This window comes from Mandrillus leucophaeus, unplaced genomic scaffold (assembly GCF_000951045.1).
Source record: "Mandrillus leucophaeus isolate KB7577 unplaced genomic scaffold, Mleu.le_1.0 Scaffold25, whole genome shotgun sequence".
Classification (NCBI taxonomy): Eukaryota; Metazoa; Chordata; class Mammalia; order Primates; family Cercopithecidae; genus Mandrillus; species Mandrillus leucophaeus.
In genome coordinates this window covers 5,683,532-5,699,794 of record NW_012102587.1, presented here as the reverse complement: position 1 = coordinate 5,699,794, position 16,263 = coordinate 5,683,532, and the positions used below count along the sequence as shown (strand labels likewise).

Genomic DNA, 16,263 nt, shown 5'->3' with positions numbered 1-16,263 from the left:
AACAAACCAAGCCCCAAATTTAGTAGAAGAAAAAACAATAAAGATCAGAGCAGAACTAAATCAAGTAGAGACTGTAAAAATAATACAAAGGATCAACAAATTGAAGCTTCTATTTTTTGAAGTGATAAAAATCAACTAACAACAAAAAAAGAAAGAATTATCCAGGTGTGGTGGCACATGCCTGTAGTCCTAGGTACTCAGGCAACTGAGGCAGGAGGATCACTTGTGCTCAGAAATTCATCCTGGGCGACAGTGTGAGACCTGCCTGAAAAAAAAAGAAAAGACAGAAAAAACTACTGGCCAGTATTTCTAATGAACATAGATGAAAAAATTCCTCAACAAAATACTAGCAAAGCAAATTCAATGATACGCGAAAAAGATACACTTTTCACGTATCTCCATGTGATCAAGCGGAGTTTATTTCCAGGATGCAAGGATTGTTTAACATACAAATATCAGTAAGTGAAATACTTTACATCAAGAGATTGAAAACCAAAAACCATACATTCATCTCAGTAGACACATAAAAAGCATTTGATAAAATTCAACATCCCTTCATGATAAAAACAAAAAATTCAACAAATTAGATAGAGGCGAAACATATCTTGACACAATCAAAGCCATAAATGACAGTTCCACAGCTAACATCATACAGAACAGGTCAAAGCTGAAAACTTTTCTTCTAAGAACTAAAAGAAGACAAGGACGCCCATGCTGACCACTCTTACTCAGCATAGTACTAGAAGTCCTAGCCAGAGCAGTCAAAAAAGAGAATGAAATAAAGGCCATCCATATGGGAAAACAGGAAGTCAAATTGTTCCTCTTTGCAGAAAACCTGATCATAAAGAAAAGCCTAAAGACTCCACTAAAAGTCTCTTAGAACTATTAAATGAATTCAGTTAAGTTGCAGGGAACATAATTAATGTACAAAAATCAGTTACATTTCTATACACCAATAATAGCTGGAAAAGAAATCAATAACGCAATCTCATTTACAATACCTACCAAATGTTATACTTAGGAATAAACTTAACCAAGGAGGTGAAATATCTCTACAACAAAAACTACAAAACACTGATGGAAAAAAATTGAAGAGAACAGAAAAAAAAGTAGAAAAACATCTCATACTCATTAATTAGAAAAATTAATATTGTGAAAATGACCACACTACCCAAAGCATTCTACAGATTCAATGCAATGTCTGTCAAAATACCAATGACATTCTTCACAGGCATAGAAAAAGCAATTCTAAAATTCATATGGGTGGGGAGCCAAGTGGCTCACACCTGTAATCCTAGCGTTTTTGGATGCCAAGGCAGGAGGATTGCTTGAGCCCAGGCGTTTAATACCAGCCTACACAACATAGCGAGACCTGTCTCTATAAAAAATATTTTTTAAAATTAGCTGGGCACACTGGCATGTATTTGTAGTCCTACCTACTCTGGAAGCTGAGGTGGGAGGATCACTTGAGCCCAGCTCTTTAAGGTTGCAGTGGGCTATGATCATACCACTGCACTTCAGCCTGGATGGCACAGTGAGACCTTGTCTCTATTAAGAAAAGAAAAAAAAAAATTATAAAGACGGAAGACATCAAATTACCCTGTGAAGCTGCAGTATTCACAACTGCATGGTACTGGTATTAATAATAGACACATACACCCAGCAGAACAGAATAGAGAACACAGAAATAAATCCATGTATTTACAGCCAACTGAATTTTGACAACAGCACCTAGAACTTATAGTAGGGAACAGACACCCTTTACCATAAATGGTACTGAGAAAACTGGATATCTATTGCAGAAGAATGGAACCAGACCGTTATCTCACTATATACAAAAATCATCTCCAAATGGATTAGAGAGTTACATGTAAGACCTGAAACTATAAAACTGCTAAATGAACACAGAGGAAATGCTTCAGAATATTGATCTAGGCAAAGATTTTATGGGTAGGTCTTTAAAAGTACAGGCAACAAAAACAGAAATAATCGAATGGGACTATCAAACTAAAAAGCTTTTACACAGCAAAGGAAACAATTGACAAGAGTATAGAGACAACCTATAGAATTGGAGAAAATATTTGCAAATTGTACATCCAACAAGGGCCTGGTATCCAGAATAACAAGGAACCCAACAGCAAAAGCCAGCCTAATAATTCGTGTTTTAAAATAAACATTTCTCAGAAACAAAGACATGCAAATGGTCAAATTGAAGGTTTGTGGCATCCCTGCATCAAACAACTCTGTTGGTGCCGTTTTTCCACCAGCGTGTGCTCACATTGTGTCTTTGTGTCATATTTTGGTATTTCTCAATAATTCAAAGTTTTTTATTATATATGTCATGGTGTCAGTGGTCTTTGATCTTAGTATTTTAATTGGTTTGGTATGCCACAAACCACACCTACATAAGACAGCAAACTTAAGTGATAGATATTGTATTAATATTGGTTCTTTCTGCCCCACTGACTGGCCGTTCCTGTCTCTCTTCCTCTCCTTGGAAGTCCTTGTTCACTGAGACACAACAATATAGAAATTAGACCAATTAATAACCCTTCAGTGGTCTGTAAGTGATCAAGTGCAAGGAGGAGTTGCACTTTTGTCACTTTCAATCAAAAATTAGAAATGATTAAGTTTAGTGAGGAAGGCGTGTCAAAAACCCAGACAGACCAACAACTAGGCCTCTTGCACCAATTAGCCAAATTGTGAATGCAAAGGAAAAGTTCTTGAAGGAATTGAAAGTACTACTCCATTGAACACCCAAATGATACAAAAGTGAAACAGCCTTATTGTTGATATGAAGAATATTTTAGTGGTGTGGATACATGAAACCAGCCACAACATTCCCGTAAGCTTAATCCGGAGCAAGGCTCTAATTCTCTTTAATTATGTGAAGACTGAGAAGAGAGGTGAGAAAGCTGCAGAAGAACAGTTTGAAGCTAGTGCAGGTTGGTTCATGAGGCTTAAGGAAAGAAGCCATCTTCATACATAAAAGTTCAAAGTGAAGCAGCAAGTTACACAGAATATCTAGCTATCTAGCTAAGTGATGAATGGCTACACTAAGCAACAGGTTTTCAGTGTAGATGAAACAGCCTTCTGTTGGAAGAAGATGCCATCTAGGACTATCATAGATGAAGTTAATACCTGGCTTCAATGTTTCAAAGGACTGACTGAGTCTCTTGTTACGGAATAAAGTTGAAGCCAGTGCTCATTTACCATTCTGTAAATGCTAGGTCCTAAATCTACCCTACTTGTGTTCTAGAAATGGAACGTCAAAGCCTGGATGACCACACATCTGTTTACAGCATAGGTTACTGAATATTTTAAGCCCATTGTTAAGTCCTACTGCTTAGAAAAAGATTCCTTTCTGAATATTACTGCCCATTGACAATTAATGCATCTTGCCACCCACGAGCTCTGTTAGAGATGGCAAGGAGGTTCATGTTTGCTGCCACAATATGAATTCTGTAGCTGATGGATCAAGGAGTAGTTTAGACTTTCAAGTCTTTTTTAAGAAACATATTTTGTAAGACTGTAGTGGCCATTGAGGATGATTTCTCTGATGGATCTGGGAAAAGTAGGTTGAAAACCTTTTGGAAATGATTTACCATTCTAGATGCCATTGAGAACAGTCATGGTTCATAGTAGAAGGTCAAAGTAGCAACGTTAACCAGAATTTGGAAGAAATTGATTCCAACCCTCATAGATGACTTTGAGGGGCTTAAGACTTCAGTGGAGGAAGTAACTACAGGTGGGGTGGAAATAGCTAGAGAATTATTATTAGAAGTGGAGTCCGAAGATGAGGTAGGGGATGAATTGCTGCAATCTCATGATAAAACTTGAATAGATGAGGATTTGCTTCTTATGGATGGCAAAGAAAGTGATTTTTTTGAGATGGAATATACTATTGGTGAAGATGCTGTGAGCATTGTTTAAATGACAAAGGATATAGACTATTTCATGATAAAGCAGCAGCTGGGTCAAGAGGATTGACTGTTTTGAAAGAAGTTCTATTGTAGGTAAATGCTATCAAATAGCATTTGGCATGTGGTCTTGCCACATTGTGGCAAGACCCTCCACCAACAAAAAGATTACAACTCCTGAGGGCTCAGATGATCATTAGAATTTTTTACAAATTACTCTGATTTTTTATTATACCAATTGTTTTCACTATAGTGTATTGAACTCTTAATAGACTACAGTGTAGTGTAAACATAACTTTTATATCCACTGAGAAATTAAAAAATTGTGTGACTCACTTTATCACAGTATTCGCTTTATTGTGGTAGTCTGGAACTAAGCCCTAAGTATATCTAAAGTTTGGCTGTACCAGTATCCAGAATGAAAGGGGATATCATTACAGACCCTACATACATTAAAAACATAATAAAATAATATTGTGAGCAGATTTGAATGTTTGAATATTGATATGGCTTGTCTCTGTGTCCTGCCCCTCCCCCCCCCCCACTGCCACTAATCTCACCTTGAATTGTAATCTCCATAATCCCCATGTGTCAAGGGTGGGACCAGGTGGAGGTAATTGAATCATAGGGGCAATTTCCCCCTTTGTGTTCTCCTGATAATGAGTGAGTCTCATGAGATCTGATGGTTTTATAAGCATCTGGCATTTCCCCTGCTTGCACTTCTCCTTCCTGCTGCCTTGTGAATAAACTACCTTGCTTGCCCTTTGCCTTGTGCTATGAGTGTAAATTTCCTGAGGCCTCCCCAGCCATGCTGAACTGTGAGTCAATTAAACTTCTTTCCCCAATAGATTACCCAGTCTTGGGCATGTCTTTATTAGCAGTGTGAGAATGCACTAATACAAATGTCATTAATAAATTTAACACCGTAGATTAAATGTGCAAATTCCTTGAAAGACAAACTAAAAAATGACCTGAGAAGAAAAGACACTTGACTCTATCTGTATCAATTAAAGAAGTTGAAATTGTAATTAGAAACCTTTTGAACATTTGAGCTCCAGACCCCTTGTTGTGAATTCTGTCGAACATTTGAAGTAGAAGTAAGGCCAGTTCTACATAAGCTCTTTCAGACAATAAAGAAGGAACATGTTTTATGTGATTATTACCTTGATGTTAAAACCAGGCTAAGACTTTACAAGGAAAGAAAACTGCAGTTACTCATGAACATAGATGCAAAAATACCTAATAAAAGTTTAGCAGATTCTATTGAGTAATATATAAAAATGACAATTCATCATGTTCAAATGGGGATTATTTTAAGAATGTAAGATTGCTTTAACATCTGAAAGTCAATCAGTATAATTAACCGTATTATTATAATAACATAGAAAAAACATTTGAGTATTTCAATAGATGCAGAAAAAGAATTTGACAAAATTGACCATGATAAAAAAATAAAAACATAGCTAACTATAAATAAGAGGCACTTTCCATTTTGATTAAGGGCATCTACAAAAAAATCTGCTAATACTGTACAAAATGGTGACAGTCTTAATGCTTTTTATGTAAGATCAGGAAAATATATACTTCGTGTCACTACTTCTCTTCAGCTTTGTATACCAGGTCCTTACCAGTGTTTTAGAAAAGAAAAAGGAAAAAGGAATAAAAGGCAAACAAATGGGGAAGAAAAAAGTATAATGGCTTTCCTTGTAGATAAGAATATACATATAGCGATTGGCTTTATTTTCAGAGATAAAAAGGTGTACCATGCAAGTAGTAAGCATTAAGAAGACTAGAATGAGTATATTCTTATAATATATACAATGGTCTAACCCGTCTAGAAAACTCTTCTGTAGTTTCTTTAAAAGTTGGAAATATATCTACCATATGACCTAGCTGTTTCACTCCTACCTAGTATTTGACCAACAGAAATTAAAGCAAATGTTCATACAAAGACTTGCACACATGTGTTCAAAGTGACTTTATTTGTAATAGCCAAAAACTAGAAACAACTTAAATATTCGTCTTGAAGTGATGGCAATTTCCATCCATGTTGTGGTATATCCATAGAATGGAATGCTCCTCGGCAAAGTGGAGAAAATATTTAGTGAAAAACACAGATGCAGATGAATCTCTAAATAATTAAGCAGAGTGACAGAAGACAGATGAAAAATACATACTCTATGCTTCGATTTATATAAATTCTAGAAAATTCCATCTGTAGGGACACAAAGTTGGTCAGTGGTTACGTAGGCGGGATGGGTTGCTGTGTTGGAGTTCTAGAGGAAGATTACAGTGTGGCAGAAGGAATCTTTTGGAAATGATAGATATGTTCACTATCTTGACTGTGATGATGATTTGATAAGTACATACATATGTCACACTTACCAAAGTATATACTTTAAATATGTTCATTTTGCATGTCAGTTATACATAATAAAATGCTTAAAAGGGAAAATGAAAAGATGCATTGGTGGTGTAATGGTGAGCCTAGCTGCCTTCCAAAACCATGTGAAAGTTAATCAGTAAAACAGTATAAAATAGTTAGATGATATAAAATAGTTATATAGAATAGTTATATGATCTACTGGAATTGGCATTCCAGTAGAAACAGAAAACTTTGGACAAGTAGCAAAAAAATATTACAGTAGAGATAAATCCAAGTATGTTAGTTATTATCAAAACTGTAAATGTGTTGGATATTCATATTGAAAACATCAAACTGAATTTTTAAATAACTTTATTGATATAATCTGCATATCATAAATTTGCCTATTAAAGTATACAGTTTAGTGGTTTGTGGTATAGTTTCAGGGACAGCATCACCATAATCTAATTTTGAATCATTTATATTACCCCAAAAAGATAACCTTGTAATTATTAGGAGTCATTCCCTATTCCTTTCTCTGCTTTTTATTTGCCAGAAGTCTTAGACAATCACTAATCACTATCATGTATCTCTATAGATATGCCTATTCTATATATTAATATTGAATGAGATCATGTGCTATGTGGTCTTTTGTGATTGATTTTTTCATTCATTTTTGAGGTTCATCCACACTGTAGTATGTATCCATTTTGCTTTCCCCTTTATTGCTGAATAATTTTCCATTTTATAGTTATACCACATTTATATCACCAGTTTTGTCCGCTTTTGGGCTAGTAAGAATTATGTTGCTCTGAACATTTGTACAAGTTTTTGTGTGGGCATATGTTTTCATTTTTCTTGAGTGTATTTGTCTAGGAGTGGAATACTTGGGTTTGCTAAACTGTTTTCAAACATGGCTGCATCATTTTACGTTCCCACCAGCATTGCATGTGGGTTTAATTTCTCCAAATTCTCACCAGCACTTGTTATCTGTATTTTTTATTATAACCATTCTTGTGGGTGTAAAGTAGTATCTCATTGTAGTTTTTATTTGCATTCCCCTGCTGGCTAATGATAATGAGTGTCTTTTCAAGTACTTATTATTGTTTCATATATTTTGGATTATTCAAACTGAATTTTTAAAAATCAGTCTGAGCCATATGCAGTGGCATACACCTGTAGTCCCAGCTACTCAGGAGGCTGAGGCAGGAGGATCACTTGAGCCTAGGAGTTTGAGGCCAGGCTGGGCAACATAGTGAAACTGTGTCTGTAATAGGATACATTTTAAGATGACAAAGGCAAACCTTAAACTGAAATGTAAAGTCAGTGTAAAAACGCTGATGTCATGTGAAAAATGCGTAGTATGTCTAATGATTTATTAACTACTGGAAGGGATTGTTACAGTTAAAAAAAAAATCAATCTTTATACTGTTTACAAGAGACATACCTAAAATGTTATACAAAATGACAGAAACATTGAAAAAAATAAACCAGGCATATAGTAGCCAAAAGAAAACGGTTATAGCTATATTACTGCTATATAAAATAGATACTGTTTGAAAGATTTTTAATTTGTACATTGGTAAATTTCTGAAAAAAACTTTGTAGAAAATACAAGTCACACAAAATACATTTATAAGAAAATAAAAGTTATACAAAATATATATTGTACAACAGAGAACATTCAGTGAAAAGATTTTTATTCATTGATTGATACCTTCCTGGGAATTTTTGAAATTAAGGTGATTTGAAACGACCTAGATTTCCTTTCTCTTGATCATTTAGAAATGAACAGTGTTTTTTGTTGTCTAACTTCTGAAATATCAGTATGTCTTCATAGGATTTTTTGAATTGAGGCACCTGGCTTTTTTTCCCATAAATACAGTAAATTTTTATTTTTTATTTTTTATTTTTTTTGCTTCTGGAAATAATGCCCTCTCTCTATGACAGAATCTCTATGACAGAATATTTTTCCCATGTTGTTATATCCCTGTCAAGTGAAAGCTCAGTATCCAAAAGTAAAATACAAAATTTTCAAATCAGAAGCCTAAACAAATCTCTTCTTCCCTACTCCGAACATGCATGCTTGAAGTTGACTCATGCATTTGCCTCTTCAAGTGATTAAAGTGTGAGAAGTTTATTCTTTGAGAATGTTGAGAGCTTCTTGGATAGATAGGGCCATAAGCCATGAAGATTCAGACTTAGAATTATCTTGAATATATTTACTTAGAAGATTGAGACAGGATCCTGAAGGACATTTTGCTCAGTAAGATCAAATCTCTTTAGTCTTATTACCTCTATGTCTTAAAGTTTAAAAAGACTGTGTTTACTGTGTTACTTATTATATGGTTTGAATGAGGTAAAATGACTTGGCTTATACTGATTGTACTAATAAGGCTTTGGGAACTCTTATGGCATTATGTGGGTTGCGTTTAGGAAGAAAAGTGGTGTAGAAAGGTAACTTTTTAAAATTTAATGCTTTTTAAAATTAAAAGTGTTTTTAGGGTTGTTGCATAAAATAATTAAATCTTACATTTTTCCAAGGCTTGCTTATAAATTTGCAGAGAGTAAACAACTAAGTTAGTGATATTTTTTGAAATTTTAATTTGTGACATCTGTTTTTAAGTGTTTCTGTAGATACAAAATTTTCCTCAGTTGAACACAAATACTAATTATTTTTTCCACGAAGCACCAAAAACTTTCAATTCTTTATGTACTGTGTGTATGTATATATGATAAAATGTTTAGGTATTACTAAATATACATGTAAAATATTTTTTGTAATTTGTTAATATTTTTATCATTATGCAATACTTTGAATAATTTATTCTCTTTTGTCCAGGTTGAAGATTGTAAAAATTTCTTTTAAGTGCAAACAGTTTTTTATTCAACTTAGAAAAGAATTGGTGAGTACTGATTTAATAATTATTTAATAATTATTGATGTAAATGAAGCCTTTTAAGAAATACCCATTCATGACAGAAGTTTTCTATTAGTACAAGTGAAAGTGCAATTAATACTATGGATAACTGCCTGCTGAGGTAATGAATTCACTTGTTATAACAAAATGTACTTGTATTTCCAATGTGTATGTGGTTCTCATTTAAAGTTCTTCTAGATACTCCTCTTGCTGTTTCTCGAGCTTAGAAACTGATTTCTCACACATGATGTTCATTGAAAACCTCGGGGTCCCTGTATGGAGGGCAGCAAATGAGCATTTCATATATCCCTTTTCCCCTACTAAATCTCTAGTACTTCCTTTCGTATATAAGTTCATTTCGTTTTAGGGGAGCTGAGTATTACAAGTTCATGAACTTATAACACGTTGCCTCCCTTTGTTGGAGTGGTAATGGCTTTATATATTAAAAATAACAAATTGGGTTGTCATGGAAAGTATGGTGTTGCAAATAATTTCATCTTGTAAATGATTTTATGTGTTTCATTAAATCAAACTAACATTATCCTTTGATTTACATTATTTCTTAGAAATCTGAGAAATCTTGGCAGATTAGTGCAGATTTCAAGATGATTGTATGTGTATGTGTGTAAAATGTATTTGAAACCTTAAAAATGTCTTTGGGGCTGTCCACAGTGGCTCAATCCTATAATCCCAGCACTTTGAGAGGCTAAGGTGGGAGGATCACTTGAGACCAGAAGTTCCAGACCAGTCTTGGCAACTTAGTGAGACACTGTCTCTACAAAAAAAAAAAAGGAAAAAAAAATTAGCCAGGTGTGATGATGTGTGCCTCTAGTCCCAGCTACTCAGGAGGCTGAGGTGGGAGGATCTCTGGAGCCCAGGAATTCAAGGCTGCAATGAGCTATCATCACACTACTGTACTCTAGTCTGGATAACATAGGGAGGCCCTGTCTCCAAAAACAAACAAACAAAAAAAGCTTTTGGCTACAGTGGTGGCTTCTACCTGTTATCTCAGCTGCTTGGAAGGCTGAGGTGGGAGGATAGGTTGAGCCCAGGAGTTCAAGGCTGCAATGAGCTATGGTTGTGCCACTGTACTGCAGCATGGGCAACAGAGCAAGACACTACTGCCTCTTGAAAAATAAAGAAAGTCTTTGAATCAGCTCTGTTGTGTTGATCTACTAAGTGATTATAAACTGTGGTTTATCATTTATGTTCATAAAATATAAAGGGATTTTTTTCAAGAGAATTTTTATTGAAATAAAATATAATACCGAAAATGTGCATATTTTAAGTACACAACTTGATGAAGTGAACATATCCATATCAGCACCTCCAAGATATGTAGGATATGTACCTCCTTCTAATATGTAGAACTTTACCAGCACCCCAGATGCTTGAAATGTTGCTGCTGGAGCTGATGCCCACTTCCAGTCATTAAGCCTCCTGGAAGGTAAACATTACTCTCATTTGTATGACCATGGATTAATTTGCTTATATTTGAACTTTAAAAAATGAAATTATACAGTTGTTGTCTTTACTGTCTGCCTTCTTTCCCTTAACATTTTTTGTGAGATTCATCCATGTTGTTGCATATAACATTAGTTCATTTCACTTATGTATGGTATTCCTCCGAATGACTATGCCATAAATTATTAATTCATTCTGCTGTTAATGGACAGCTTTGCCATTTCCAGGTTGGGGATATTATGACTAATGCTGCTAATGGAAATTCTTTTACATGTTTTAAAATTTAGCTGATTAAAATATAATACTGTTATCTGGAAACCAGAGGGCAAATATTTTACTTTAAGTAATCGTAGATGGCACTGTAGAAGTCAACTTTTCTAATTTAACTTCTAGTAATATCCCATCATAATACTATTGTTATTAATAATAGTTATAATATCCAGGCTTTATTGAGAACTTACTACGTGCCTGGTAAAAGACCGGTCATTTTCATATCACTGAATCCTCACACTCATTTTCTGAAGTAGTGTACCAGTTAAAAGTGTGTTTACCAATAAGTGATAACAGCAACAATATCTAACTGACAATTGATTAAAGACAGTATACAGGGATCCTTTTGTAGTTCATAAGCATGCGGATTAGATTTTCATGCTATTTGGTAAGATATGCCTTCCTCAGACTTTGTTACAGCATAGGCACATTACAACCTGTCTGATAGGAGAAAAGAAAGTAAAGATGGTATACAGGCCAGGCACAGTGGCTCACGCCTGTAATCCCAGCACTGTGGGAGGCTAAGGTGGGTGGATTGCTTGAGGCCAGGAGTTCAAGACCAGCCTGGCCAATATGGCGAAACCCCATCTCTACTAAAATACAAAAAAATAGTTGGATGTGGTGGCACACACCTGTATTTGCTGTTGCTTGGGAGGCTAAGGCACAAGAATCTCTTGATGAAGGTTGCAGTGAGCCTATATCGCGCCATTGCACTCCAGCCTGGACAACAGAGCAAGACTCCATCCCAGGAGGTGAAGGTTGCAGTGAGCCTATATCGCGCCACTGCACTCCAGCCTGGACAACAAAGCAAGACTCCATCTCAAAAAAAAAAAAAAAAAAGACAGTATACAGGCATACTCTGCAGAAGATGGCCTTGTTAATGTCGTCTTTCTAAAACATCTCTTTGTTTTTAAATACCCAAACTTCATACAATATACTTATCTCTCAGTACAACTTTTTTTGTGTATTGTTTAGAAATTGGGCTGGAAAAATTTTTGTTACATTTCAAATATAATGATAGAATATGGAAATTACTTACAGACTTTTTGAAAAGTATACCAAGTGTCAAAATGCGTGAATATATATGCATCTTAGATGCTGATAGTGAGAAGCATTAGTGCATCACAGTAGCTGAGACATTTTCTCTTACTTTGCATAATGTTTATGGCATATGGTAAAACATATAAACTATATATGTTAGTACAAACAAAACAACTATTAACCATAAGTAAGACTTAATTTTCTGGTAATCAAGAAGTGATGTTTTAAGCATGTTTCCTTCTGATATGATAGTTTAATACTTTATACATGGGCATTTTATTATGTATTAGTCATGGGAAATATCTTAATGAACTTTTGATGGGCAAGGATTTCTTTAACCGGACATAGAAGGAAACCTTCATACCCTTAAAAGATTGATGATTTGGACTGTGTTAAGATTAATAACGCTCTTCATCAAAAGACATCACTAAGAGAGTGAAACAATATAGAACATTATGTAATACACACAGAATCCTTGGTTTTATGTGCATCCTGATAGAAATATATGCCAGTGAATTGAATAGACAGTTCACAATTGAGGATATCCACGTGGCCATTAACATTGAACCTCAGTAATTATAAAGGAGGTTCAAAGTATAACCAAAATATGCTACCTCTACATACACAACAGAACAGTAAGGGGAAAGAAATTGATAAACCAGTAGTTTGTGAATATATGGCACATATGCTACTGGTGGGAGGGAGTGTATATTGATCTACCCATTTTGGAAAACTGTTGGGCATTATCTACCAAAGCTGAGCATATGCGTACATCAAATGACCCAGCAACAAAAATGTGCATATGTGTACACCAGAGAACATACAGAAATATGCATGGCTGCATTCTTCTTATATCCCCAAACTAGAAATATCAAATGTCTGTGAACAGTAAAGTGGATAAGTTAACTATTAAATTCATTATAATAGAGTACTGTGGAAATGACTGAATTGCTGCTTCACAAACTTTGAATTTATATCAGAAACATAATGCTGAACAAAAGCCAGACCTAAAGACACATATGTGTGATTCCATGTATGTACAATAAAGTTCAAAAACAAGCATGACTATTCTATGGTGATAAAGGCAGAAAAGTGATTAACTTTGGGAAGGTAATCTGGTAGAAAGGGGTGATAAAGGATACTTCTGCGGTGGTAATAACGATCCATTTCTGGAACTGGGTAAAGGTTAAATGGTTGCATTTATTGTGTGAAAATCAGAGCTGTGCAATTATGGGATGTGAATGTTGCTATATATGGTTTACTTTAATGACATTATTTATTTAGAAATCTGTACCAGTGTTCAAGAAAATGGAAAATTATTTTAGTACTAATTTTAAAATTTGAATTATGTAATAGTGTTCAGAGCTGCTGAATGTTCTTATTTACAATCTCGACAGATATTTTAAATTAGGAATATTGTTAAAAGTTGTGATGATGTATTTTAACATTTAATTTATGGCCTAGAATTATATTTTGAAACAGAGTCATAGCTAATGTTGAAAACAGATACATATTAAAAGTTTGAGCTCATTTCTAACTATGATCTAAGGTAAAAGTTCCTAAGAGTTGTAATATGAATGAACAAGGCCAGCACGGGAGCTCATGATGTAATTCCAGCACTTTGTGAGGCCAAGGCAGGTAGATCACTTGAGGTCAGGAGTTCAAGACCAGCCTGGCCACCATGGTGAAACCCCGTCTCTACTAAACATAGAATTTTGGTGGTGCATGCCTTTAATTCCTGCTACTCGGGACCCTGAGGCTCAAGAGTCACTTGAACCCATGAGACGGAGGTTGCAGTGAGCCAAGATTGCACCACTGCACTCTAGCCTGGGTGACAGAGTAAGACTCTGTCTCAAAAAATAAAAATAAAAAGACTGAATTAGGTCCAGATTTTGCAGGCTTTTCCGTATACTTCATTGCCTTTTTATTGGATAAGCAAAAAACCCTAGATAAAAGATCCTGTAGATTCTATCTATATCATTAACAAGTTCGTGTTTAGAAGGCTAGAATAATTTATCTGTCAAAAGTAAATTAAATGGAGCATTAGATCCTGACATTTTTTTGGTATTCTCTGCATTTTGTCATTTATTACAGCATGAATCTAGAGAAACATTATTGGGATTTAATATGGTGAATTACAGAGCATGTAAAAATTTGTGGAAAGCATGTGTAGAACATCACACATTCTTCCGTTTGGACAGACCACTTCCACCTCAAAAGAATTTTTTTGCACATTATTTTACATTAGGTTCAAAATTCCGGTACTGGTAAGTATTGCTTCTGTGTTAAGGCTTTATTGTTGGGGTTTTTTCCTTTCTTGAAAATAAAGATGTAGTTTATGGAACCATACAGCCTCTGTTACACATACTTAACTGAGTCAAAATTCGCATGGATTGCAATCTCTGTATCAGTATCATTAAAAAGTTCTATCAGTTCTTGTGATATACTACAGGCTTGAGAAGCCACTTCTGTTTTCTGTATTTCCTGGTCATTATTTTCTGGAGTAAATTAACTACGTTTACTTATTTACAATCAAGACAGATGACATAATTTCTATTGTGTCTTTATTAGATATTTACTTAAAAACTTTTCTTTGTTCTAAGACACCCAAGATATCTTCTGCTTAAAACTATATAATTATTGGTTTTTTAATTTAGAATTTAGCATGTTTTTGGGTTGTCAAACCCTTTATTGTAAAGAGTTTAAAATAGTCACGAGGCAAAATCAGATTTAGTCATTGAACAGTAACCCCAGGTTCCGTTTCCTAAAATTGTTTTATTCTTGATAGCTTTTATTTTTTCTGAAGGCAACAGATCTTTGGGGAATAACTAAATCTGAAGAAGCTCTGATTAGTTTTACCTATGGCATTATTACAAGGCCCAAGAAAGCTAGTTTTTTAAGTGGAACCTGGTAAGAATCATGTAGAAAGTTACTCATTATCTTTTAGTAAAACAAGTATTATTCATTCTTGTTGGTTTATGCTTCACAAAATAAGATTTTTCATCTTCAATAAATAAAACCCTTGTCCAGTCGCAGTGGCTCACACCTGTAATCCCAGCACCTTGGGAGGCCGAGACAGGCGGATCACCAGAGGTCAGGAGTTCAAGACCAGCCTGGCCAACATGGTGAAACCCCGTCTCTACCAAAAACAAAAAAAAATTAGCCGGGCATGGTGGCGGGCACTTGTAATCCCAGCTACTTGGGAGGCTAAGGCACGAGAATCGCTTGAACCCAGGAGGCAGAGGTTTCAGTGAGCTGACATCTTGCCATTGCACTCCAGCCTGGGTGACAGAGTGAGACTCCATCTCAAAAATAAAAATAAAATAAAATAAAAAAGCCTTGACCGTTATGTGTTAAGATTAATTCATGTTATATATTCATGAGAAAAATGTTTAGATGTTCCCAGAAAAGATTTAAATTGTAAACCTAAACATGTATAATTGCCTAATTTGTAATGTCAGTAAAAATAACAGTATGAAGCTTAGTACAGGATATGTCACTTAAAATACATGACTCCAACCCCAGAAAAATTAGTAAAAGTGGCTCAAAGGTTCAGTAGTAACAAACAGAATTAGTATATTTTTAACCGAACAAAAGGCACAGTAATTTCCTAAGCGGTTTGCTGTCATGTTTAACTCCTTTTTTTGCCTTCCTGAAAGCAATTTTGAGCAAAGTAAGGTGACAGTACTTACAAATTTAAAAGTAAATAGATGGAAGGAGAAAGTGTCAGACCTATAATGAAAGTCAAGGAAAAAGCAAAGAGGCTTACCTACTGTTAATAAATCTCAGCAAGGACAGAAGAAATCTCCACGGCTTTATGTGAAATGAGAACAGTACAAACCCTAAAGATATTATTTCAGTGAATTTAATTTCTAATTGATTACCAGGGTAGTTATACAAGGACTACTCTTACCCTCTGTTCGAATTCTCTTTTCTCCGCTTTGTGCTTGCGAATGTGACATAAACACACACCATTTAATTTAGATACAAAGAAATGAGTAGGACCAATAATCAGTCTTCAACTGTAATTCAAGCAAGTCTCAGACAAGATGAGAAAAAAGTCAAAGAAGTTACCCAAACCGTACCAAAGCAAACAAAGTTTACATATGGTGACTTCAAATACAAAAAACAGTTGGAAAAACCTGTTTGGGAGGAAATCATCACTGAAACAGAAGGAAATTTGTACCATAAATATTAATAAAAGCAAGTTCAAGGACAGTCTGATTTAAAAAAAAAAAAAAAAGATCAACCGGGAGGGGAGCAACACCTGCCATTCAGAAGGC

The 16,263-nt window shown here is 34.9% G+C and overlaps 1 protein-coding gene across 2 annotated transcripts in view; it reads left to right on the top strand.

The window, feature by feature from the left end:
• PTPN4 (protein tyrosine phosphatase, non-receptor type 4 (megakaryocyte)) overlaps window positions 1-16,263 on the top strand; it is a 242,281-nt gene that overhangs the window by 164,256 nt on the left and 61,762 nt on the right. For both annotated transcript variants that reach the window (XM_011983430.1, XM_011983431.1), the window contains 2 exons: window positions 9,128-9,191; window positions 14,075-14,247. In XM_011983430.1, the coding sequence (XP_011838820.1) occupies window positions 9,128-9,191; window positions 14,075-14,247 (237 nt within the window). The remainder of the gene's footprint in view (window positions 1-9,127; window positions 9,192-14,074; window positions 14,248-16,263) is intronic.